This window comes from Somniosus microcephalus, chromosome 22 (genome assembly GCF_052327205.1).
Source record: "Somniosus microcephalus isolate GS21.2 chromosome 22, FLI_Smic_1.0, whole genome shotgun sequence".
In the NCBI taxonomy this organism is placed as follows: Eukaryota; Metazoa; Chordata; class Chondrichthyes; order Squaliformes; family Somniosidae; genus Somniosus; species Somniosus microcephalus.
In genome coordinates this window covers 36,787,406-36,814,617 of record NC_141008.1, presented here as the reverse complement: position 1 = coordinate 36,814,617, position 27,212 = coordinate 36,787,406, and the positions used below count along the sequence as shown (strand labels likewise).

Below are 27,212 nucleotides of genomic sequence, written 5' to 3'. Positions count from 1 at the left end.
TGGTCATTTTCACATTGCTATTTGTGGGAGCTTGCTGTGAGCAAATTGGCTGCTGCGTTTCCCACATTACAACAGTGACACCACTTCAAAAGTACTTTGTTGGCTGTAAATGGCTTTGAGATGTCCGGTGATAGTGAAAGGTGCTATCGAAATGCAAGTCTTTCTTTCTTTCTATTTAAATGGACTAAGCTATCCCATTCAATTCCCAAATACCTGATGTAATTATCTTAACGGTAGCCAAGCAAAAGGGCTCAGTTTGTTAATGTCTTGAGTTCTGATATGCCTTCCTTCAGTGTTGGCCTTGGCTCAGTGGTAGCACTGTTACCTCTAAGTCAGAAGGTTGTGGGTTCAAGTCCCACTTCAGAGACTTGAGCACATAATCTAGGCTGACACTCCAGTGCAGTACTGAGGGAGTGCTGCACTGTCAGAGGTGCCATGTTTTGGATGACATTAAACCGAACCCTATCTGCCCTCTCAGGTGGCTGTAAAATAGTTAACTCCGAGGCCTCATTGTAGTCACCTTCAGACTAGTTGTTAAAAGTTTTGGTATTAGTAATGGAAATGATTGTGCTGGAAACAACTTACAGTAATTACAACCAACAATTTCACTTAATAACAGATGGCACTTTTCCCACATATTAAAAGTAATTTCAAAGTTTTTGTATCTCCTTTAAAGCAGCGGGCACTGAAGAAAAATCCTGTCATTTCTCCACAGTCTTCATATAGCTATTTGGGCATCATGGCAGCCCCACTGAGGTGTGAGTTACTAACATAGTCAAATACATGACAAGCTGCAAGGGGCTGATACGATTATTATTGGAGCTAATTTGCTTTTAGAAATATTGAAAAGAGCTTAAATGAAGTGAGCCCTTGCAAATGAGTAACCGAGGCACGTCTCGAAAGGTTCCAGTGATAGAGCACACTCCAATATTGTGGAACAGCAGAGGTCCTATAATAAGATAATAATGTTTTGTTAATTTGAAGAAACCCTACTGTTCGGTCATGGTGAAGTCTACCCTCTCTGTTTCACTTCTATAATTTTAAAAAATGTGCAGTTTAGCACCTCAGGAAAAAGCTGGGAGTTTGTAGAAGAATTCATTTTCAATAACAATTTTATTTCTTCAAGATAAACGCCATTTTACAAAAAAATAGTATCTATTAACAACTCTAAACATTTGTTGTCTGAAGATGGAGTAGTCTTGCTCTCTACTGATCAAATTAGGAAGAAAGTAAGATCAGCAATTCTTTAATGGCCCGTATTTTCCGATTGCAGGCCTCCTGCGGGCGGAAGCCTGCGATCTGGAAAAACCTGCGCCCTTACCTGAGGGCTCCTGGGAAGCCCACACTTCTGCTCCTGGGCCTCACCAAACTTGAAGTGTGCAGGGTCCATGTATCCCAGGGGCGCAGGTAGTTCGCAGCATCCCTGGGATCACGTGGGCCATGGGGAGCCAATCACAGAAGGGAATCTCCCTTCATATATTTGACAGGAAGACCTGTCAAATATATGAATGGAGATCAATGAAAAAACATAGTAAAACTTTAAATAAATTTTTTAAAAAATCACATTTTTAAAATGACTTGAAATTACAATAAATTAAGTATTTTAAACAAAAATTTTATTTTTTGAAAAAAAAATTAACATTTTATACAGGGCTAAAAATAAACTTACCTTTTTAAAAGTATTTTTATTTAAATGATAAATCAGTGAAAAAAATTTTTTTTAAACTTTTTTCAACTCTTATCCTGGTAAAAGCAGGCCTTATGCTTTTACCAGGCGTAAGAATTATAAGGGTTTTCTGCGGGCGGAGGGTCACCAAAAAATGGAACTATCCACCAGCAGAGGCCCTGCTTCCAGGCAGGCATCCGATCTGTCAAGACCATTCTTGACAGATCGGAAATGCCGGTTTTCAGCGCATGTGCTGTGCATGCCCGAAACCGGCATTTCTGATGTCCCTACGGGTGGGTACACAGTGAGTACACACCCGTAGAGATCGGAATATCTGGGCCAACAAGTTTGCATTGCAGCTTAAAAAAATTACCTGATTTAAAAAGAAAATCCTAAATCCACTGTTATCCTGTTGGGAAAGATTTGTTGGCAAAGGATTCTAACTACTCAGCAAAATGAGAAATATGTGTTCTTTATATTTAATAAAGAAGTAAATGTGTGATCTTCACCTAAAACAAAATAAAATCAGTAATTTTACAACTTCCTAGATGCTGTAGAAAAATTAGATGCTGTTGTTTGAACCAACACTCAAATAGAAAATGTGCCATTAATATTGTGTTAGGTGAAGTTGTGACGTCTCTTCTTACCTTGGCTAACCTGGTGAGGTCATTAAATGTCTTTTTGCATTGGGTTACCAACTAAGGGGTTGTTTAAGAGGACACTCATTAACAAGGCCGGCTTCTTCCATGGAAACGGCACTATTCTCTTTGTTAGCCTCTGTCCTCGGTCACAAAAATATTCTGCCTCCTTTTCCTTATTTCTGACAGTAACAAATCAAATGAAGAGTCAGATAATTTGGGGTCTCTATCTTCCAAAGAACCAGCCTCAGGCATTATAGCAGTCTTCCAATTTGCTGCTCAAAAAAAATGGCCGTTTAAGCTGCTGCAGCTAGTTAAATGCTGGTAACAGAATGAGCATGGATTGAGGATTGGTTAACGCTCAGAAAACAGAGAGTAAGAATAAGCGGGTCATTTTCAGGGTAGCAGGGTGTAACTAGTGGGGTGGCGTAAGGATCAGTGCTTGGGCCTCAACTATTTATAATCTATATCAATGACTTAGATGAGGGGACTGAGCATAATATATCCAAGTTTGCTGACGATACAAAGCTAGGTGGGAAAATAAGCTGTGAGGAAGATATAAAGAGGCCGCAAAGGGATATAGACCGGTTAAGTGAGTGGGCAAGAAGATGGCAGAAGGAGTATAATGTGGGGAAGTAGGAAATTATCCACTTTGGTAGGAAGAATGGAAAAACAGAATATTTTTTAAAAGGTGAGAGTGTGGCGGAGCCACCAAGGGTCTCAGAACAATTAGTAATAATCCCTTTAACTACAGTGTAGTGCAGCCGCGGACTGCACCTTTAAACTGCCTGTTAACTGTACTGTATTGTGTTTTCCTGCACTCCACGTGATGACGTCATGACGCCGATCACGTGACCGCCAGTGGCGCGAAGAACACGATGATGTCATGACGTCAGCTTCCAGAATCTTCCAGTAGTCGTCGAGTGCCCAGCAAGCTGAGTAGACCTGTGTACCGTTTCTCCTGTAGTTTCCCTGTTAACTTCGTTGTTCATTAAAACCTGTTGCTTTGATTCATCGAGTCAAATACCTTATTCAGATAGGAACCTCCATCCCTACATTGGTGACCCCGATCTCATCGGCCAACTTTCGTCGAGGATGAACACGAACGCCGTCACCCTTAAACTGCCGCAGTTCTGGGAACAGCAGCCAGCAGCATGGTTTTTCCAGGCAAAAGCACAGTTCGCTCTTCGGGAGGTCACAGCGGATTCGACCCGTTATTATTATGTGGTTTCCGCTCTCGACAGTGCCACGGCCTCGCGGGTCGTCAGCATCCTTGGCAGTCCACCGGAGGAGGGCAAGTACAAAGCGCTTAAAGCCCGTTTGCTACAGGTATTTGATCTTAATAAGTCGGAGCGGGCACGCAAGCTTATTTCCATGCCCGGCCTCGGGGACTCAAAACTGTCAGAACTGATGAGTCAAATGCTCACGCTGTTGGGTGCGGAACCCCAATGTTTTTTATTCCGTGAGCTTTTCCTCTGCCAGCTACCCGACCCGGTGCAGGCGGCCTTGGCCAACACTGCCATCACAGACGGTGCTGAACTCGCTGCAGAGGCAGACAAGATATTTACTGTTACTCAGCAATGTTGTGCAGCCACGAGGCGCTTTTCCCCCACGCGAGCGAAGCCCAGCCCTCCCCCAGCAGGATGGTGCGCCTACCACGCCCGTTTTGGCGCCAAAGCTCGATGCTGCCGGCCTCCTTGCAGTTTCCCTCAAGAAAAAAAAACTCCAACAAGCCCACGTCCTCCCGGACGGACGACAAGGTCTGAAAAGCACGGCAAGTTAGCTATGGTGGTGGGCTCAGCGGGCAAACTCATTTACGTTACGGATTCCGTTACGGGCCGACGATTCCTGTGCGACACTGGTTCACAGTGCAGCATCCTGCCAGCTTCGAAACTGGACCTACTATCCGGTGGCCATGGGCCTTCCCTCGTGGCAATAAACGGCGCTGCCATGCGTACGTTCGGCAAACGGACGGTAAACTTAACCTTCGCCGGTCAGCGTTTTGTCTGCGACTTTATTACAGCTAAGGTCTCACAGGCCATCCTGGGAGCTGATTTTTTCTGTGCCAACGGTCTGCTGGTCGACGTCCAACACTGCCGACTCATTAATGCGTCCACTTTCCACGCGGTGCCCTGCCATCGCAGCACCGCCGTGTCCTGGTCGGTGGCCTGTGCGGTTCCGCCACAGGACGGGTTTACGCGCCTGCTCGGCGAATTCCCGGAGCTCACCAGGCCTACTTTTTCAGCTGCAGTCACACGGCACGGGGTGGAGCACCATATCTCCACAACCGGAGCACCCGTTTACGCTCGGGCGCAGCGATTAGAAGCCGGCAAGCTGGCAGCCGCAAAGGCTGAGTTCCAGACCATGGAGCGCCTCGGGATCATCCGGCGTTCGGACAGCCCTTGGTCCTCCCCACTGCATATAGTACCCAAACCAGGCGGCGGATGGCGACTTTGCGGCAATTACAGACGCTTAAACGACGCCACGACACCGGACAGGTATCCTATTCCCCACATCCAAGATTTTTCGGCACATCTGGCTGGCAACTCTATATTTTCTAAAGTGGATCTCGTTCGTGGATATCACCAAGTTCCGGTGCACCCTCCAGACGTCCCCAAAACGGCAGTCATCACTCCGTTCGGCCTTTTTGAGTTCCTCCGCATGCCATTCGGTCTGAAAAACGCAGCTCAAGCATTCCAGCGGTTGATGGACTCTGTCTTACGAGATCTGCCCTTCATTTTTGTATATTTGGACGACATCCTAATAGCCAGCAAGGATACGACAGCCCACATGGCCCATTTACGTACACTTTTCGCCCGGCTCAGCCAACATGGCCTTATTGTCAATCCGGCCAAATGCACGTTTGGAGTATCCAGTATTGATTTCCTGGGACACAGGATTACCCCAGAAGGCGCCGTCCCGCTAGCCACCAAGGTAGAGGCAGTTACCGCATTCCCGCGGCCTCACACAGTCAAACCCCTGCAAGAGTTCTTGGGGATGGTAAATTTTTATCATTGTTTCGTCCCCAAGGCGGCCCAGTTAATGCAACCTCTGTACGAAGCACTAAAAGGAAAGTCGGGCAAGGATGTTCTCACTTGGACACCGCAAATGGACCAGGCGTTCCGCGATACCAAGGCGGCGTTGGCGGATGCAACTATGCTAGCACACCCACTCCCGGGCACGACTGTTGCCCTCACTACGGATGCCTCCGACTACGCCATCGGAGCAGTTCAAGAGCAGTGGGTCGACGAGGGTTGGCAGCCGTTAGCCTTTTTCAGCCGCCAACTGCGCAAGAACGAGCGAAAGTATAGCACTTTTGACAGAGAGTTACTAGCCCTGTTTTTGGCCATCCGGCATTTCCGTTTCCTTCTAGAAGGCCGTCCGTTCACTGCATTCGTGGACCACAAGCCGCTCACCTTCGCCATGGCCAAAACGGCGGAACCTTGGTCAGCTCGGCAGCAGCGCCACCTCACGTTTATATCCGAATTCACAACGGATTTGCGGCACGTGTCAGGCAAGGATAATCTCGTGGCGGATTGCCTTTCCTGGGTTCCAGTCCAAGCAGTACACCTGGGCATCGATTTCGTCAGACTGGCAGAGGATCAACTGGCAGACCCAGAGGTACAAGCGTTTAGGACCACGCCTTCCAGTTGGCAGGTTGCAGACGTGCCATTTCAAGCGGCGGGAACCACGCTTTTGTGCGACACATCCATGGGAGTGCCCCGGCCCATTGTTCCGGTCGAATGGCGCAAGAAAGTATTCCAGGCAATCCACGGGTTATCTCACCCGGGGATGCGGGTTTCTCAATGGCTAATGTCCCGCAAATTTGTGTGGAAAGGCATGCATCTGGACATCCGGGACTGGACAAACAATTGCGTCGAATGTCAAAAATCCAAAGTCCACCGTCATGTCAAGGCTCCGGTGGCCAACTTCCCGGTGCCTGAGCGCCGTTTTGACCACGTTCATGTGGATTTAGTAGGTCCCCTTCCCGGGTCACGTGGATTCACACACCTCCTGACGGTGGTAGACCGGACCACCAGGTGGCCAGAAGCGATTCCCTTGGCTGCTACCACCACAGCAGACGTCGCCAGGGCGTTTCTTTCATCGTGGGTGGCTCGGTTCGGGGTGCCATCGGACATCTCCTCGGACCGCGGTCCACAATTCACATCAGAGCTGTGGAACGTAGTGGCACAAGGCCTGGGTACCAAGCTGCACCATACCACCGCGTACCATCTGCAGGCGAATGGTCTGTGCGAAAGGTTCCATTGGTCGCTCAAAGCGTCCCTCCGTGCCAGCTTGAGGGGACCCAACTGGGTGGACAGGCTCCCATGGGTGATGCTGGGCCTCCGGACAGCCCCAAAGGAGGATCTTCAGTCTTCATCGGCTGAGCTGGTTTATGGCCAGACACTCAGAGTGCCAGATGACTTTCTCCCTCCACACACCGAACCATGGTCTGCAGCTCAACAGCTCCTACTACATCAGGAAGCGGCTAGGAATTTCCTGCCCATCCCAACCTCGCAGCATGACCTGCAGAGGCCTCACGTCCCGACAGAGCTCATGAGTTCGGACGATGTCTTTATTAGACAGGACGGTCACAGAGACCCGCTCAAGCCGCCGTATACCGGACCTTTTCGTGTCATCGCATCAGGGGAAAAGTTTTTCACAGTCGAAGTCGGTGGAAAGTCTGATACCATCTCTATCGACCGGCTCAAACCAGCCCACCTAGATCGGAGTGAGCCTGTCGTGGCTGCCCAACTGCCTTGCCGCGGCCGACCGCCATTGGCCGCCAGACCAGCCGTGCACCAGCCCACCGTTGAACAGCCCAATTCGGCCTCAGACGCGCCTGCACCTCAGTCTACCGTTTCTGCCTCGCCCGAGACACCGCTTCTGCCGCAATCTGGCACTGGTTCGTCTACTAACGCCCCGTTTCCGCTGCCTGAGTTTTGTCACCGTTCGGCCAGGATCATTAAACCTCCTGCTCGGCTGACAATGGCCGTTAAAGTGGATTCTGGGGGGGCGCCTGTGGCGGAGCCACCAAGGGTCTCAGAACAATTAGTAATAATCCCTTTAACTACAGTGTAGTGCAGCCGCGGACTGCACCTTTAAACTGCCTGTTAACTGTACTGTATTGTGTTTTCCTGCACTCCACGTGATGACGTCATGACGCCGATCACGTGACCGCCAGTGGCGTGACGAACGCGATGACGTCATGACGTCAGCTTCCAGAATCTTCCAGTAGTCGTCGAGTGCCCAGCAAGCTGAGTAGATCTGTGTATCGTTTCTCCTGTAGTTTCCCTGTTAACTTCGTTGTTCATTAAAACCTGTTGATTTGATTCATCGAGTCGAATACCTTATTCAGATAGGAACCTCCGTTCCTACAAGAGATTATTAAATGTTGGTGTTCAGAGTGATTTGAGTGTCCTTGTACACTTAGCACAGAAAGTTGGCAAGCAGGTACAGCAATCAATTAGGAAGGCAAATGGCATGTTGGCCTTTATTGCAAGGGGGTTGCAGTATAAGAGTAAGGAAATCTTGCTGCAATTATATAAGGCTTTGGTGAGACCACACCTGGAGTACTGTGTACAGTTTTGGTCTCCTTACCTAAGGAAGGAGATACTTGCCTCAGAGAGGCAACACAGGTTCACTAGATTGATTCTTGGGATGAGAGGGCTGTCCTATGAGGAGAGATTGTGTAGAATGGGCCTATACTCTCTGGAGTTTAGAATAATGAGAGGTGATCTCATTGAAACGTATAAAATTCTTGACAGGGTAGATGCTGTTTTCCCCTGGCTGGAGAGTCTAGAACTTGGGTTCATAGTCTCAGGATAAAGGGTCGGCCATTTAGGACTGAGATGCAGAGATATTTCTTCACTCAAAGGGTTATGAATCTTTGGAATTCTCTATCCCAGAGTGCTGTGGATGCTCAGTCGTTGAGTATATTCAAGGCTGAGATCGATAGATTTTTGGACACAAATGGAATCAAGGGATATGGGGATAGGGTGGGAAAGTGGAGTTGATGTAAAGGTTCTGCCATGATCTTATTGAATGGCAGAGCAGGCTCGAGGGGCCAAATGGCCTACACCTGCTCCTATTTCTTATGTTCTTGTGTTTCATTTTCCTTCCATTGAAATTAATAAAAAGAGAATCTGGCTGATTCTGTAAGCAGTGTGCAGTTGTCTCCACAGGTCTTCATCCCTGCACTTCTCCCAGGCAATCTTAATGCTCAAGCGGTAAAGATGGAAATCTACCCTGTTGTTTTTAGAATTTACATCCTGCATGTCTTTACTGTGAAAAGACATATGCCTAAGATAACCTTCATTTAAAAACAATTTCACATAGAATGCTCATTGGCAATTTATACATTGCTAATATAGTGTATGAACTGTAGTGCAGTCTCCCCATGTGATCAAGTGCAGATAGGATGCACTGAAAGGCAACATTACAAAATTAAGCTACATATTAGGACATTTGCCTTGGCAAATGTAATGATATCAGCAAATAGTGATGGTATTTGCCTGTTTGATTATGATGCCTTACCAGCATAGTTGCCTGATTGATTACTTATGCCTGACCAGCAGAGGGCATGTGACAGAGACAAGCAGTTTAGTTTTAGTTTTGTTTTAGATGGATTTCTAGCATGGTGTCTCCTGTAAGGCTGTTAACCAGAGTTGAACAAACTTTAGATTAAAAGACATTCTCTTTCATAAATGTCTTGTCATTGAACCCACAAAGAAATCAATACATGGTGTCAGGAGTGATTGAAAGAGAAGAGGAAAAATCTGAAGTTAAATCAGCTCTCCACATATTAACAAGCCAAAAGAGAACATCGTTACTTACCATTGGAGAATAGCTAACGAAGTGAAAAAATGAAAGGTTTACACCCACCGGCGAAGCTTCAGTTGACAGGTAATGTGGCTGAAAATTGGAGGAGATCCAAACAACGTGTGGGGTTGTATTTAGCGGCAATCGGAGCTGACGAGAAAAGTGATCAAAAGAAATCGTCAGTGTTCTTACATGTCGTGGGTGATGAAGCGCTGGAGGTATATAATAACTTCACATTCGCTGCTGATGGAGACAAAATGAAGCTGGATAAAATAATGGAATAGTTTGAGGCCTACTGCATACCTAAACGTAACGTGACGTTTGAGAGGCACAGATTTTTCACATGTGTACAGAAAACGGGTGAGACTATTGATCAGTATGTGACTGAACTGAGAAACAGGAGCAAATCGTGTGAATTTGGGGGACTGACAGACTCGCTGATAAAAGACAGACTGGTGTGTGGTATTCCAGATAATGGTCTAAGGGAAAGACTGCTAAGAGAGCAAGATCTAGACCTGGGAAAAGCCATAGCACTGTGTAGGGCTACAGAGACTGTGAAGTTGCAGGCAAAGGAGCTGTTCAGTGACAGTAGCTGCAACGTGGATGCAGTGAGAAAGAACGGACACAAACCGTTTAACAAAAAGAGCGCCAATGTGAAAAAAGAGGCGTGGCCAGCGAACAAAAATGAAAGGGACAATCGAAAGTCATGTAGTCGATGCGGTACACAGCATACACCAAAAAAGTGTCCAGCATATGGTAAAAAATGCAATAGTTGCAACAAAAACAACCATTATGCCCGTTGCTGCAAGAACCAAGCGCAACAAAGCAAGGTCCATGCAGTAGATGAAAGCGAGATAGAGGAGTTCTATGTAGATGTTGTGTCTGAAAACAAAGAAGAAAAAAGAGACTGGATGTTGACACTAAAAGTGAATGACATACACTGGATACTGGAGCACAAGTTAATGTGATATCAGAGACTGATTTTAAGAAAATTAGACCCAGACCAAAGATACATGGAATAAAAGTGAAAGTGACAGGATACTCAGGTACTGATATACCAGTGAAAGGAAGATGCATTGTCAAGGTGACACACAAGGACAGAGAGCACACGCTAGCATTAATCATGGTGCCAAAGGATGTGCAAGCCATACTAGGTTTAATAGCCTGTGAGAGACTGAACCTGGTAAAGAGAGTCCTCGTTGTGGAAAGCAAAGGAGAGACAGTCTATGATGAACTCATGAAAGAGTACAACGACCTATTTCAGGGTCTAGGCTGCATTCCCGGAGAACACACGATCAGAGTAGATAAAAGTATGCCAACGGTCATACATCCATGCAGAAAAGTTCTGTTTGCTCTTCAAAAGCAACTGAAGGCAGAGTTGGACAGGATGGAAAGCCTGAACGTGATTCAGAAGATAGATGAGCCAACTGAATGGGTGAGTTCCCTCATCGTAGTGGACAAAAAGAATGGAAAGCTCAGAATTTGCCTGGATCCAAGAGATCTAAACAGAGCAATAAAGAGAGAGCACTTCAAGCTTCCTACACGTGAGGAAATCATGGCACAGTTTGCAAATGCAAAGTATTTCAGCAAGTTAGATGCATCATCAGGATTTTGGCAGATGAAATTGGACGATGCAAGTTCAAGACTGTGCACGTTCAACAGTCCATTTGGCAGATACAGATTCCTAAGGTTACCATTTGGCATTGCCTCAGCTCCTGAAGTGTATTAGAAAACTATCCATATGATCTATGAGCACCTGGAGGGAGTTGATACATCAATGGATGACATCATAGTATGGGGAACCACGAGAACTGAGCATGACGAGAGACTGAAAAAAGTGCTGGAAGCAACAAGGAAAACAAACCAGAAGCTGAATAGAGAGAAATGCCAGCTTGGGGTGACAGAACTGACATTCGTGGGAGATATCCTTAGCAGTGAGGGCATCAGACCAGATCCCAGAAAGGTGTCCGCCATTGAGAATATGCCAAAGCCACAATGCAAAAAGGACGTGCAGAGGTTTAATGGAGTGATCAACTACATGGGTAAATTCATATCCAACCTCTCAGAAAAGATGGCGCCACTGAGACGACTAACTGAAAAGAACATAGAATGGGAATGGAATCATGAGCATGAGAAGTCATGGAGCGATCTAAAGAAACTGCTCACAGAGGAACCAGTTCTGAGGTTTTATGACCCAGCGAGACCCATCAAGATATCATCAGATGCATCACAGAGTGGGCTCAGTGCCGTTCTTCTGCAAAAATATGACTACTGGCAACCTATTGCATATGCATCGCGCTCAATGACAGACGCGGAGACGCGATATGCTCAAATAGAAAAGGAGCTGCTCAGCATCACATACGCCTGTGAAAGATTTCACCCGTTTGTGGCAGGACAAGCAATCAGTGTGGCGACTGACCATAAGCCCTTGATTGCATTGTTCCAAAAGCCACTAAATAGCTGTCCGCTTAGAATACAAAGAATGATGATCAGGCTGCAACGCTATACACTGAATGTTGCGTACACACTGGGTAAGCTGATGTATACAGCAGACACGTTGTCCAGAGCTGTAGACCCAAGTGAGCCCGCAAACACCAAAATGGATGAAAAAGTGAACGCCTACGTGGACATGATCACAAGTGCACTGCCCATAGCAGATGCAAAAATGGAGCTCATAAAGACTGAGACAAACAAAGATGAAACAATGAGACGACTGAGGAAAAGCATCTTGGATGGATGGCCCAACATGAAGCAAGACTGCTCACCTGACATAGCAGAGTACTGGAACTGCAGGGCGGAACTATCACTGGTCGAAGACATCATCTACAAAGGAAGTAAAATAGTTATCCCAAAGAGTCTGAGAAAAGAGATGCTAAAAAGGATCCATGGAGGACATCTGGGAATCGAAAAGTGTAAGAAAAGAGCACGAGAGGTGATGTACTGGCCACGAATCAACCAAGATGTGACAAATGAGGTGTCAAACTGCACAATATGCCTGAAATATCGAGCAAGCAATCCGGTAAAACCACTAAAGCCACACCCAGCGCCAGACAGACCTTACCAGAAGGTAGGCGCTGACATATTCGTATGTCAAGGGAAGGACTATCTTGTAGTCACAGACTATTACTCCCTGTATCCAGAGGTTTGTAGACTGTACACCACCACTGCAGATGCTGTGATAAGATGTATGAAAGCCATATTCTCCAGACATGGCGTGGCAAGCGAGGTCTTCACAGACAACGGACCCCAGTTTTACAATGCAAGTTTCTGACACTTTGCCAAAGAGTGGGACTTTGTCCACACAACGTCAAGTCTTCACTTTCCACAGTCCAATGGACTAGTGAAAAAATCGGTCCAGACAGTGAAAAGACTGATGTACAAGGCAAAAGACAGTGGAACTGACTTCTACCAGAGCATGCTTGTATACCGCACAACGCCGCTCAAGTGTGGTATGTCACCAGCCCAACTCCTTATGGGACGTCAGCTAAGGTCAAACCTACCCATCCCGGAGAACCTCCTGAAAACAAAAGAGGGGGAGAAAGTGAGGAAGTTCAAAGAACAACAGAAAGAAAAGCAAAAGTACTACTATGACAGAGGAACACAAAACCTACCTGAACTCCACACTGGTGACCAAGTAAGGTTCAAAGACAAAACAAACATATGGACTCAGAAGGGAACTGTCCTGAGTGAAGTTCAACCAAGATCATACACCATTCAGACAGATGAGGGTGCTGTTCTGCGAAGAAATCGTCGAGATCTTCTCATGGAACCAGCCACAGCAGGTCAAAAGACTGATACTGTTGATAAACCTGATCACACAGCTGAGAAACCATCATCTGAGGCAACAACTCAGATTCACGGACAATCAATCAGAAAATCCTCAAGACACGCGAAGCCTCCTGAGAGACTCATTGAGCAAATTTAAGGACTCTTGTTATAGAAGGAAGTAATGTTATCTTATTCTTTCTTCAAGTTCTAGTGTATTTACATATTTCCTGTGAACACACAAAGCAAGGTTAAAAAACCTTGATAATGATAATGTAAGTTCATTAAGTGTTACAGTTAAAATGCAGATTAATACAAAGAAAACATGTTGTTAGTTAAAAGTAAAATACTTTTGTTTTAAGAAAGGGAGATGTAATGATATCAGCAAATAGTGATGGTATTTGCCTGTTTGATTATGATGCCTTACCAGTATAGTTGCCTGATTGATTACTTATGCCTGACCAGCAGAGGGCATGTGACAGAGACAAGCAGTTTAGTTTTAGTTTCGTTTTAGATGGATTTCTAGCATGGTGTCTCCTGTAAGGCTGTTAACCAGAGTTGAACAAACTTTAGATTAAAAGACATTGGCCTAGAAATTCAGTATAGCCAGTTTTGGGGCGCTAACGTTAGCGCCCGCCCGATGTTAGCGCCCGCCCCAAAGTTGCGCCCCCTTTGCGGAAATTCAGTCGCTTCACCTTAAAAGGTTTCTGGAGCGCTAAAACAGGCGTTGCACGACTATCTTCAGGCGCTAAGCCGTCAGGCCGGAGCGCAACACCCGAGCTCGGGCGCAGCGCAGGTGCGGGGAGCTGGTGATTGACGGCAGACACTCTGGTGCCAGTGAGCTCTTAAAGGGGAAGGGTGCATGTGTTTTTTTCAAAGGCCGAGTCTGGGGGGGAAAAGAGGAGGAGGAGGAGGAGGAGGAGGATGATGATGATGATGATGAGGATGATGATGATGTGGTGGTGGTGGCCGGAAACAGAAATACACCGTTCACAACAACACACTGGACACACAACACAGGAGGAGTGCCCTTTAATTTGCGCTCCCCGGGGCCCGCGTCGGCTGTGTTGCGTTCCATTTTACAAACGCTCTGGACACCAGCCGCACAATGGGGCGGTCCGACTGAAGTTTGGAATCGGGGCGTGCAAAGGGCGTTGCACGAGGATGTGACGTCATTTTCTGCGCGCGCGGCGCTAAGGGTCAACTTAATTTGGGGCGAGGCGCAAACTGCGCTGCGCCCGGGCGCTACACGCATAGCGCCCGAAATTCACTTCTCTTAAGGCGCTAACTGCTGGCGCAACCAACTGAATTTCTAGGCCATTCTCTTTCATAAATGTCTCGTCATTGAACCCACAAAGAAATCAATACAGCAACCTTGCATAGCTCAGCAAATTTCTTCTGAACCTACTTCAAGGTTGGGTCACAGATGAGACATTGTTCACTCACCCTATCACCTCCATCCATGCTGCTCTGGTGCTGCCCTTTATTGCAAGATGGCCCTCACCTCAAAAGAGAGTCACCTTTCTCTGTCAGACTTCCTTGTGTAGGACCCCCCAAAGCTGTGTCACTAAATTGGGGCACTTCTCACCCCTGGTTTTCCTCTGGATGTTTTCCCCCCTCCCTTGAGGGACAGCTTTAAGAGCTGCTGGTACTGGATAATCTACACCCTCAGCCCATGGCGTTCCTGGAACAGCTTGTTTGCTGTGCACTGGCAGCACTGAATATTTATTTCAATGAACTGAGCTTGCATTATAGCCCACGGTCAGTAGGAGGCACAATTGGTCTGTGAAGAACCGGAAGAACCGCGGTCCCAGTGCTACTGCACCAGAACAACATTGACTGTCCCTATTCTTGAAGGTCCCTCATGAGGAAATTCATTGTAACCTCTGTTCCTTTTCTTTCTTTGTGGATGTTCTATGGGAATCCAAGCCAGGGCCAATTGCATTCAGCCAACACTTGACACTATTCAGTCACAAACACTAGCTCAGATACATCCACCTCAGAGGATTTAGACAGTAAGTTAGAGGGGAATGTCACAGTGAAAGAGAGAGCATAAGTCAGCAGGCACATCTGGTGGTGGCAGAGGAAGAGGAGGAACCTTATGCCTGGAGGGCCAGCTGTATTCCATCCTTGGGTGATGATCTTAGGGCTCAGACTCTCACTGGATGGAAGACTTTTGATTATATTAATATAACTTATAATACATGACAATTCTTTGCATGTGCACTCTTGAACAGCATATAGCATGTCCTTTACTTGGAAGTGATGAAGTGAATAGAGAATCCACATTTTAAAAACACAATCTGATTTTACCAGCAGAAATGTTGCTGTTATTAGGAATTTGTCTTTCCATTTGCTCCAAAATTTGTTACAAGTTAACTCTGGTTAAATTCACTTGCTTTTAGTGCTTCTTTGTTATCACATTGAGAGGAGGTAAGTTAATGCTTTTCTGTTAAATGCTAAGGGTATATTCACATTCTAAGTGCAGCCTTGGCTTTGACGCCTGATTTACACTCCATAAATTCAGCGTTGGTAGCACTGATGTGAAACTTGTAGTGAGAATACGTGGTTTGAGCAGTTCATACATCGACTGCACAGATTCATGTCTACTCTTGAACACAATAACAATTCTTTTGTGGCTTAAAAGCATGACTCACATATAAAACTTTTTATTTGTTCAAACTGCACTTTAAAACCTCTCCAAAAGTGGCACCGTAGCTACAACACTAGAGTGTTGGGCTGCTGACTAAATGGCCTTGGTTCAAAAGCCAGTCTTTGGTCACATTCATTCTTTTCGTAGTTTCATTAGTTTCACAGCAGGATGAGCAAGCAATAGAAAATTGCCAAGTGGGGATCCCGTCCTTCAGTGCTGAATCATTCCTCCTGGCCAATTTGACAAGACATATGTTAGCATTTGTAAACATGTTCGTGTGACTGACTGCCTTGCTTCATGAGGATAAGATGGAATAAGTAAAAGAAGGGAAGGAAAAAGGCAAAACACTGGACATAATTTTAAAATAAAACCTCCACAACAACCATTGCAAAAATGACAGATTTTCATCTTGAGTACTACCAATCAATACTGATAGCCACTAACAGGAAATCATCCGATACAAAATATATTCCTGAAAACTATGGGGCTGTAGGAATAGGTGTATTCCTAACAAATAACGGAGCTTGACTCGGAAGAACAACAAACAGGATTTTAATGTTGAATTAGTTGAAATACAGCAAACAACGTAGGACGATGCAGGAGAGTCGTGGAACAGCTCTTTCCCCGGTGGGGACGCCACGATGACTGACTAGGCAGTCCGGAGGTTTGCGCAATGACGTCATCGCGTTTGCGTCGTGACGTCATCGCGTTGCTCGCGTTTTCCCGCGCTTGGGGCATCACGTGACTTGTGTGATGACGTTATCACGTTTACCCGGCACCCGGCATTGGAGCTGGCCGTTGCGGCCGAAGGAGCGGGAGGCCGAGCTGGGCCGGCGATTGCCGCGGGAGCGGGAGGCCGAGCTGGGCCGGCGATTGCCGTGGGAGCGGGAGGCCGAGCTGGGCCGGCGATTGCCGCGGGAGCGGGAGGCCGAGCTGAGCCAGCTCGCGTTTGCCTGCGTCATCGCGTTAGGTTGCGTTCTTAAAGGGGCAACGCCCCATACAGGTAAACTACATATATACATCGTTAAGTTAAAGGGAATTATGTATAATAAGTAAGGGACACTCGGTGGTACCGTTACATGCGCCCCCCCAGAATTCGCTTTAATGAACGACAAAAGATGAGGCGGTCTGACGAGCCTGTCCGAACGACTCCTGCAGTCTCGAGACGGAGACTGCTGGGTGGCTGGCGGTCCGGTGGGTGATCGTGCTTGGCCTGCCGTAACGACGATGGATGTCCGAAGGTCTCGGCGGTCGTGCTGTCTGGACTTGGCGGGCGAGGTCGAAAGGTGCTGGTCGTGAGCGGACCCTTGCGTGCGTTGTGGCGAATAATATGTATACAGCCGTGCGAAGGACCGTGGCGTCATGGCGAATAAAACGTATTCAGCCATGCGAAGGACCGTGGAGACGTGTGACCTCTGCAGCCCGTGGTTCGAAGCGGGTGCCAGGGCAAACAGCTGGCCGCGTCATAGTGACTGGCAGGTTGGGCAGACGCGGACCATGGCTCCGTCATTGTTGAAAGAAGGTCCTCAGTCTGACGAAATCTGCAGGAACGCCGAACGGGTGATCCAGGAGGAAATAAAGTGGGTCCTGGCAGGTCAGTGAACTCGCCGACAGGCGAGCGAACTCTTTGGCAGTCGGGAACGCACGGAACGGTACGTGCCGTAGTGCTACTATGGTAACACAGAAGTGAGTGAACCGTTGCTGCATTGATCAGTGATCGGTGATGACAGCGACTTTCGCGTGGCCGATCGCAGCTGCAGGATGCCCGTTGGACCCGTCCTCGATGTTTGCAGTGTCAGTAGATGTTTGCGTTTGTTGAGGGGAACACTGTAGAGAGGGCGGCAACGCTTCTAGTTGTTGGTTTAGGGGAAAAACTGCCGGGAGGACGGCAACGCTTCTAGTTATTGTTGATTGAGAGGGAAAACTGCCGGGAGGGCGGCAACGCTTCGCTTTCGCGCTGAAAAGCATGGTAGAAAACACAACCAGCAGGCTGACGGGCTGGTGCGTCGTCGCCGGGGAATGAGTCTTCGTGTTTCATGAGGGATGGGTCCTCGTGGTTTGCGAGGGAAGGGTCCTTGTGGTTCGCGAGGGATGGGTCCTCGTGGGTGGCGAGGGATCGGTCCTCGTGATTCGTGAGGGATGGGTCCTCATGGTTCGCGAGGGATGGGTCCTCGTGGGTTGTGAGGAGTGCGTCCTCGTGGTTCGTGAGGGATGGGTCCTCGTGGTTCGCGAGGAGTGCGTCCTCGTGGTTCGTGAGGAGCGAGTCCTCGTGGTTCGCGAGGGATGGGTCCTCGTGGTTCGCGAGGGGCGAGTCCTCGTGGCATCTCCGCGGGGGCGCGCTCCGATCTTGTGGGCCCGAAAACCTGCGGAACCCGTGCTTGGAGGGATGCATACTTGCTGTTGCGTTGGGAGATGTTGTGGAGGCGGACGATCCGTAAGGCGGTAGAGCTGACGAATATGGAGACCTCGTTGGTCTGCGCCGCAACAATGTTCTTAGCGAACGGGGCTTCTACCTGAATGAAGCACGAGGGCGGTTGCTGCTCCCTGAATTGCGGTAGTGACAGCGAAACGGCTGGTGTTTCCATGGCGTGCTTCTTTTGTGAAAATCGTTCACAAAAATCGGGGTCCAGCTGCGTTTTGTTCATGAGAAACGGGTTCACCTCCAGGCTGCGCTTCCTTTGCGAATACGTTCGCAAAGACGGGGTCGCCAATGTAGGAATTGGTGTTCGTCGGTTGTTGTTCGTTGGGCTCTTCTTCTGTGAAACCGTTCAGAGACGGGGTTCAGGCTGTGCGCGTCGCCCGTGAAAAACGTTCACGGAGACGGGGTCACCAATGTAGGTTTTGATGAATTCCCGTCCTCACGTCGTTGGGTCACCAATGTAGGAATAGGTGTATTCCTAACAAATAACGGAGCTTGACTCGGAACAACAACAAACAGGATTTTAATGTCAACGTAGAACGATGCAGGAGAGTCGTGGAACAGGTCTTTCCCCAGTGGGGACGCCACGAGAACTGACTAGGCAGTCCGGAGGTTTGCACAATGACGTCATCGCGTTGCTCGCGTTTTCCCGCGCTTGGGGCGTCATGTGACTTGCGTGATGACGCTATCACGTTTACCCGGCACCCGGCATTGGAGCTGGCCGTTGCGGCTGAAGTCGCGGGAGCGGGAGGCCGAGCTGGGCCGGTGATTGCCGCGGGAGCGGGAGGCCGAGCTGGGCCGGTGATTGCCGCGGGAGCGGGAGGCCGAGCTGGGCCGGCGATTGCCGCGGGAGCGGGAGGCCGAGCTGGGCCGGCGATTGCCGCGGGAGCGGGAGGCCGAGCTGGGCCGGCGATTGCCGCGGGAGCGGGAGGCCGAGCTGAGCCGGCTCGCGTTTGCCTGCGTCATCGCGTTAGGTCGTGTTCTTAAAGGGGCAACGCCCCGTACAGGTAAATATATATATACATCGTTAAGTTAAAGGGAATTATGTATAATAAGTAAGGGACACTCGGTGGTACCGCTACAAGGCTTTAATTAGAATAAGCCTGTAAAGCTGAGTTGTGTTTGTAAAGCCAAACATGGTTGAAACACTTAAAGAAAAATTCTCGGCATAGTCATTATTCAAGTGCTTTGACAGATGATATTATTGTCAGCTTTTATATGCAGGCTAATAATGCATTTTAAAGGATTTGAGGTCATATTGGGTAATTGATGATGGGAGACTCCAGGTCAGATTCAGCCACTGTGGGGACTGAGTTCCTGCTTTAAAGAGAAATCTTTCAGTGTAATAGAAATGAAAGAGAGAATAAAATTATACATGGAACAGATGTGCTCTTGTCAGACTTGCTGTTACACGGGGCAGACATATAGGGACTAAGGATTGAAATATTGGGGAAGGATATACATGTAAAATGACTAACCTGTTTTGTAACACCCATAGCTCAAAAGTATTACAATTGAAGCCCTGGGGCTAGAAATTTGTTTCAACCCGTTTATGGGCACGGAATGGTCGGTGCACTAGACGCGTACGCCAAAAGCTGGAGGCCTGAGGCTTGACCGAAATTGGGCCTTGAGCCTCAGGCCTCATCAGCATATTTCCAGCGAGCTGCGGATGCCTTTCGGATATCCAGAGTCAGCTCGTCAGTTTGAAGAGGACCAATTTGGCCTGGCTGCCTCACCGGCAGTGGCCCTTAGGTAAGCAGCCCTTGGGGCAGAGAACGGGAGAGCAACAAGTGCAGCAGCCCGTGGTAGTGTTGTGGAGCCGGGGAGAGCACTCCTGCTGCTCCTGGCTCCACATGAAGGTAACTTTAAAAGAGACTACTTGGCCTAGAAATTCGGTGGCGCCCCATTTGGGGCGCCAGTCTAGCCAGAGCGCCGGAAGTACCGCCCCGGAAGGAGTCGCGAGTGCCTGCCGGAAATTCAGTTTGAGCGCCCCAAACGGAAGCGTGGCACGACTCGAGGCGCCCCGCATCCGTCTTGGGGCGCTGCAACTGAAAATCGCAGCGCAACGTGCCGCAGCGCCACACACTGCGGCATGGCGCGCTGCAGTACTGCAGGCCTTCCTCCCCTTCTTAAAGGGGAGGGGCCTGCTGCAGCATGATCTGAGATTGCAAGTGCCGGCAAAAGAGCCCGGCACCGAGGAGAAGTGCCAGGCTCTTGGGACAAAGCCGGCACTCTGCGGAGGGGGGGAGGCTCAGGAGGCCAGGGACGGCTGCGCAAAGAGGTGCTGGCAGGCGGCCAGCAAAAAAAATGGCCGCCCCGCACCTCAGCGCCTCTGCCGCCACAGGTAGGCCCCCCTGAACCGGTCGCAAATTGCGACCGGTGTTACAGCAGGGGGCGCTACCAAATTTGGCGATCGGGGTGGTAGCGGGGTGCTGCGCACACCGATGATGTCATCGGTGGCGGTGCAGCGCTACCGGCTAACGCCGCCATTAGCGCCCCGCTAAATTTCACGGGAGGCGTGGCTAGTGGCGCTAAACCCACTAAGTGCCCTCTTTGGGTGCTAACTGGTGGCGCAGCCCACCGAATTTCTAGGCCCTTATGTTTTTGGTGAAGGCCTCCAGTGGTCCCTTTAAGGACCTAACGTATGTCTGGACAAGGTCTTGGAATTGGCGTTAGGCCCCTGATTAGCATACGCCAGGGGCCGAACGAATGTTTTAGGCAGTCGCAAGGGACGCCTGAATATCGCCCGGCCAAATATAGCGGCAGACCGTATTTCAGACGACCGCGGCATTTTGCCCCCATTCTGTGCCCGGAAAACGGACTCAGCAAATTCCAATATCTCCCCCCAGAATCTGAACTCGGCTTTATTTGGCATGTTTTTTCCAACCTTGTCAAATCACGCTGATGTAAGGGGTGGCGTGCCCGGAACTGTAGAATTTGGATAGGTTTGGTTTTTCTTTTTGGTTTGGATCTGCATTAAGCTCTCATGCACCATATACATACTTTTATGTTTGTTCTTCCATTTTTGAGGAAAAGCTAGGACATTTGAAATATAGGACATAAAACTTGTAAATTATTTGCTTGTAATCCACCCTTTTCATAATGGTCTGCACTATATATGTTTCTATACTTTAGGCTTGTCAAAATCACTCGGGCTCATTGAAGGCTTTGGTGGACGAGGACAGGGAGGACTGCCTGCCTTACTCACTACTGAAGAAGAACGAGAAGCTGCCGGAGCATATGAAAAATATGGATACAATACGTATCTGAGTAACAGGATTTCACTGGATCGATCCATCCCAGACTATCGACCAAATAGGTAAGTGACAACACGTTAAAACATGTTCAACATGTACTATTGGCAATATCATCAACATCAGGTTTTTTTCCCTCCCTTTTAGCTGGGTTGTAAAAATATTTAATACATACCTTCATTGTTTAACTATTGAGTTTATCAAATGGAAGTAGAATGGTGTCTATCAAAAATGAAGGATGGATTGTTAGGGAATGCTTATTGAAGGCATTGTGCACTCTCTGGCAAAGTGTTTTTTTTGACTTGGGTGTCTTGGCAGGCTTCTATTCCCTTACATGAGAACATAAGAAATAGCAGCAGGAGTTGGCCATTCGGCTCCTCGAGCCTGCTCCGCCATTCAATAAGATCATGGCTGATCTGATCTTGGCCTCAACTCCACTTTCCTGCCCGCTCCCCATAACCCTTGACTCCCCTTTAGTTCAAAAATCTGTCTATCTCCACCTTAAATATATTCAATGACTCCGCCTCCACAGCTCTCTGGGGTAAAGAATTCCAAAGATTCACGACCCTCTGAGAGAAGAAATTCCTCCTCATCTCCGTTTTAAATGGGCGACCCCTTATTCTGAAACTATGCCCCCGAGTTCTAGATTTCCCCACGAGGGGAAACATCCTCTCTGCATCTACCCTGTCAAGCCCCCTCAGAATCTTATATGTATCAATAAGATCACCTCTCATTCTTCTAAACTCCAATGAGTATAGGTCCAACCTGCTCAACCTTTCTTCATAAGACAGCCCTTTCATCTCCGGAATCAAATAGTGAACCTTCTGGACCTGAAGAGGTACAGTACCTCAACTGCAGACTTAGAAAAGTATTCCATTCGGAGTTCTACTTACATTCTGATATTTTACTTTCTTGTAGCCTTTGTAAATATGCTTGTCAAATTAAATTTCATTCATTCCCAATGGAAGGGAATTTCATGTTATCGACCCTCATTCAGTTCAAACTGGATTGGAATTGCCTGAACTCAACTCGTGAGGATCCTTAAATAACAAAGTCAAATGAAAGTCTCCTCTCTCTCTGGGCTTTGAAAGCCCTAATTGAAAATAAATGTAGGGCATTTCGACTTGGTTCTTAAAGACATGTGGTTCCACAGAACTAGCTGCCCATAACCTGGCATTACGTTGGAAGTCTCACTGGTCAAGTAATGTGGGGCTATTCTGGAGTTGGAGTTAAGGGGCATCGTTGGGGCAGGTTAAAGAGAACTCCTCATTCGCCTGAACCTTGCTATGTACTGACAATGGAAGCAAACATTTCACTTTGATGCACAAAAATTCATTTGAAAGAAAATGCAGAACCTATTTCAAGAAATGATAAAGGCACTCCAGTGAATCAGTGAGTGGCTGTGCCATAAACACCATTAGTGTACTGGGTTCAATTCCCAATCTGTGCTGAGTAGCTCATCACAGCCATAGTGACAGTATGCTACAATTTGCTTTACCACCACTAGGTTAAGTGAGAGAAAATTGGCCAAAATCTTGCTCCTGATTGCCATTGACCGTCGCTTGCTAGTAGATGGGTGAAGACAGGATTGATCTCAACTGTGATGCCCCACTCAGTTAAATAGTGTGCTGTCACTCACTGTCAACACTCACAAATTAATAATAACCAGTTGGGCAACGTGCCACTAGCTGACCTGTGCATGTGGAACCATATTCTAGTGAGGACTCTGTAGTGTATGTACCCGTCTACCTTTAAGAGAACTACTTTAGGTGTTGCACTACTTTGTTGGCTTCTGTATACTGTAATACCGACGGTGACCACACCGGTATATAAGTGCTGTGTCAGGAAGTATTGGGCAGATTCGCCCTGACCTTCGAATAGTAAAGTCCTGTTTTAAGTTACTCTTGGAGTCTGTGTATTAATTAACTAAACAACCCACAGACTTTACAGTGGCGACGAGTCCGATCGTACCCTGCGGCAACAATACTTCCGAAGCAGTTAACGAGCGTCGAGAAGAGGCAACCGCCCTCGTCATTCTGCTGGGAGAAAACTCGAGTCTGCAGAGCTGGAAAGGAGGAAGAATTCAGAGACAAAGACTTCCATCAGCAACAGGCACTGACTGTCCCTTCTGCCACGGTGAGGAGTGAGCCGATCAGCACGAGAAGCAAGGCGGCCACGGTGACTGTGAGTAAGGGAAAAGTAAAAAGAATAAACGGAGGATAAGGGCGGTGCACTCGACCACGGTCGAGGGGGAAAGGAGCCGGACAGAAGTCGGGCCCAGAGGCGCTGAGACTGGGGCAGCGACCGAAGCCACGAAGCGCTGCGACCGGGAGCGTCGGCGCGGGAAGATATAAAAACTCAGCCGCAGCCGGGGAGGGAAGCACCGGACTGCGAGAGGGCTGGGAGGCGCGATTGGGAGCCGAGCGAGCGGGAGAGGCAGAGCCGACCAAGGGAGACTGAGCGAGAGCCAGTCCAGCGGCTGAAACTGTTCGCCGTCGACGGGGTGTACCCAGCGCCGGTAGAGCCGAGCGAGCGGGAGAGAGACAGAGCCCGAGCAAGGGGAACTGAGCGAGAGCCAGCCCAGCGGCTGAAACTGTTCGCCGTCAACGGGGTGTACCCAGCGCCGGTTGCCCTGCCGAGAAAAGGGAAAGCACTGAAGCCGACGCGCAGGCTGTGAACCTGAAAGCCAGCGGCCGTCGCCCGTGGGGAAAGTGTACCCCTCCCGCCAGGGGAAGAAACGCGGGAAGCCGCCATTAGGCGGAGAAGAAGACAGAAGCGGGGAACCGCCATTGAAGTGGGCGGGGAGAGAAGATAAGCGCGGGAACCGCCATCTTGGAAAAAAAAAAAAATTTAAAGAAATAATTCGTGGTGTTATCAGGAAGAGAGGAAGATGCCTAAGCGTGGTATCATCAATGATTTTAATTCCGAGGTAGAAGACTGGGCCACGTATGTGGAACGCATTGAGATCTATTGTGAGGCCAATAAAATAGAAGAAGATGACAAAGCTATAACCTTGCTAAACTCGATGGGCGCGAAGACATACGAGCTCTTGAAGCATCTACTAGCACCAGCTAAACCGGCGGATCAGACTTTCGATGATATTGTGACTGTTCTGAAGGATCACTTGAACCCCACACCGTTGATGTTGGCGGAATGATTCAAATTCTATGCGAGAATGCAAAGGGAAGACGAAAGCAACGCAGAATACTTGGTCGAACTGCGTAGACTAGCGAAACACTGTCAGTTTGGAGGGAATCTGACAGAGGCGTTGCGAGACAAATTCGTGTGCGGAATGTCGAAGGAAGAAACACAAAAACGACTGCTCGAAGAGAACGATCTTACACTTGAGAAGGCTGTCTTTATTGCTGCATCGAACGAAGCCGCAGCGAAAGGAACGGCGGAAATGCAGCTAAAGGCAGCGGCACTCAGGGTGCAGCAAATTACTTCGGGTACAACGAAATGCTATCGTTGTGGGAAGACAACACACGACCAGAACCAATGCTGGTTTAAAAACCAGGAATGTAGGAAATGTGGCAAGCTCGGTCACATAGCTAAGGTATGCCGGTCAGGAAAGAAGACCAACAATAATGAGTCACCACAAAAGAGGTACAGGAAGGTACATGAGGTGACTAGGAAGAGTCCGGAAGAACAGAATTCGGACTCACACTCCAACTGCAAGGAACTGGATAGTCTGAGAATTCACAATGTGAGTAATGAAGCTGACCGACAAGCTATCTGGATCACACTACAGATTGCAAAAGTCCAAGTGAAAATGGAAGTGGACACCGGATCGGCATTGACGGTCATGAATAAGCATGATTATAAAAAGTTATTCAAGCATATTCCCCTACGGGATACGGAACTAGTATTGAAGACATACACGGGGCACAAAGTATACCCCATCGGAAAGATAGAAGTCAAGGTGAGATACAAGGACAAAGAGCACCAAAGGATGGACCTGTATGTGTTGCCTGAGGGAGGTCCACCACTTCTGGGACGGGAGTGGATCAGGAAAATAAAGATAGACTGGCATTCACTAAACACCATGACGGTAGATTCCGGAAAGGAAGATGTCAAACCTGAACGGTTGTCCAGAATATTAGATGAAGGTAAAGAGGTATTCCAGCAAGGACTGGGAACACTGCGAGGAATTAAAGCAAAGCTTAAGATTGCAGAACATGCAAGCCCAAAATTTTTCAAAGCCAGATCGGTACCTTACGCGATACGACCTGCTGTGGAGGCAGAACTGGAAGAACTTGAACGATCAGGGGTAAAAGTGGACTGGAGTGAGTGGGCCACGCCCATTGTTCCCGTCATGAAGTCTTCACCAAGTAACAAGCCAGGGGGACCGGGGAAGGTCCGCATCTGCGGAGACTTCAAGATCACAGTGAATCCGGTGCTTCACAAGGTACAATACCCGCTTCCGCGGATTGAAGATATCTTTGCTTCGTTGGTTGGAGGGAAACACTTCACCAAGATAGACCTGGCACAGGCATACTTACAAATGGAAGTCGAGGAAGAGTCGCGTCAGTACCTCACCATCAACACACACAGAGGCTTGTATCGTTATAATAGACTGGTTTTTGGGGTAGCTTCGGCTCCAGCAATTTGGCAGAGGGCCATGGAGCAGGTATTACAAGGAATTCCAAGCACGCAGTGTTACTTAGACGATATCCTGATTACGGGAGAAGACGAGGAAGAACACCTCACAAATTTGAAACTGGTGCTCACTAGGTTGAAGGAATATGGCCTTCGAGTTAATCGCAAGAAATGTGAGTTCTTCCAAAAACGGATCTCGTACTGCGGTCATGTCATTGACCGAGAGGGGCTGCACAAGTCACCTGACAAGATAGAAGCTGTCGTGAAGGCCCCCGCTCCGGAAAACGTATCACAGTTAAGATCATTCTTGGGGTTGATTAATTATTATCACAAGTTTCTGCCGAATCTATCCACGGTGCTGCATCCGCTGAATGCTCTGTTGCGGAAAGAAGTACCATGGAAGTGGAGTGAGGAATGTAAAAAGGCCTTTCGCAGAAGCAAGGCGTTGATTACCTCTGAAGAAGTGTTGGCTCATTTCAACCCAACGTTACCTCTTCATCTAGCTTGTGGTGCTTCCCCCTATGGAATTGGAGCAGTACTTTCACACAAGTTACCAAATGGCTCGGAAAGGCCAGTGGCATTCGCGTCCCGACCATTGACCTCCGCGGAGCGAAATTATGCTCAAATAGATAGGGAGGCCCTCAGCCTTGTGTGGGGCGTAAAGAAATTCAATCATTATCTGCAGGGCAAGAAGTTCACATTACTGACAGACCACCAGCCGTTGGTGTCCATATTCAACCCTAACAAGGCCGTTTCCACCATGACAGCGCAAAGGTTACAGAGGTGGTCCGTGTTACTTGGGGCACACCAATATGACATCGAATACAAAAGGTCCAAACAGCATGGAAATGCTGATGGGTTATCGCGCTTGCCATTGCCGATAGTAGAAGAAGCGACTACAGTGGACCCGGTAGAGATGTTCCACTCATCCATAGTGGAATGTCTACCAGTAACAAATTCGATGATCGAAAACGAAACAAGAAATGACCCGACTCTCTCACGAGTCTATGATTTAACGGTGGAGGGATGGCCAGCACAGGGCGAACCAACGCTGCCAGCATTTTCGCAGAGAAAAGAACAGCTGTCAGTGTGTCGAGGGACCCTGATGTGTGGATCTAGAGTGGTGATTCCACCCAAACTTCAACAGAAGGTGTTAAAGGAGCTACACGAGGGACATCTGGGTGGAGTGAAAATGAAGAACCTAGCAAGAGCGTTTGTGTGGTGGCCAGGCATTGATGGGGACATCGAAGAAATCACTAAGAGCTGTCTAGGATGCCAGAAGGTCCAAAACGCGCCACCACAGGCTCCTCTGCATCCATGGGAGTGGCCCTCATCTCCTTGGCAAAGGGTACACATCGACTTTGCTGGTCCATTTATGGACTCAATGTTTCTAATA

General features: G+C 48.3%; 1 protein-coding gene across 1 annotated transcript in view; it reads left to right on the top strand.

The window, feature by feature from the left end:
- The window catches only part of galnt17 (polypeptide N-acetylgalactosaminyltransferase 17), a 553,078-nt gene that overhangs the window by 38,010 nt on the left and 487,856 nt on the right, over positions 1-27,212 (top strand). Inside the window, exon 2 of the mRNA XM_085964471.1 lies at positions 21,099-21,282. Within this exon, the coding sequence (XP_085820597.1) occupies positions 21,099-21,282 (184 nt within the window). The remainder of the gene's footprint in view (positions 1-21,098; positions 21,283-27,212) is intronic.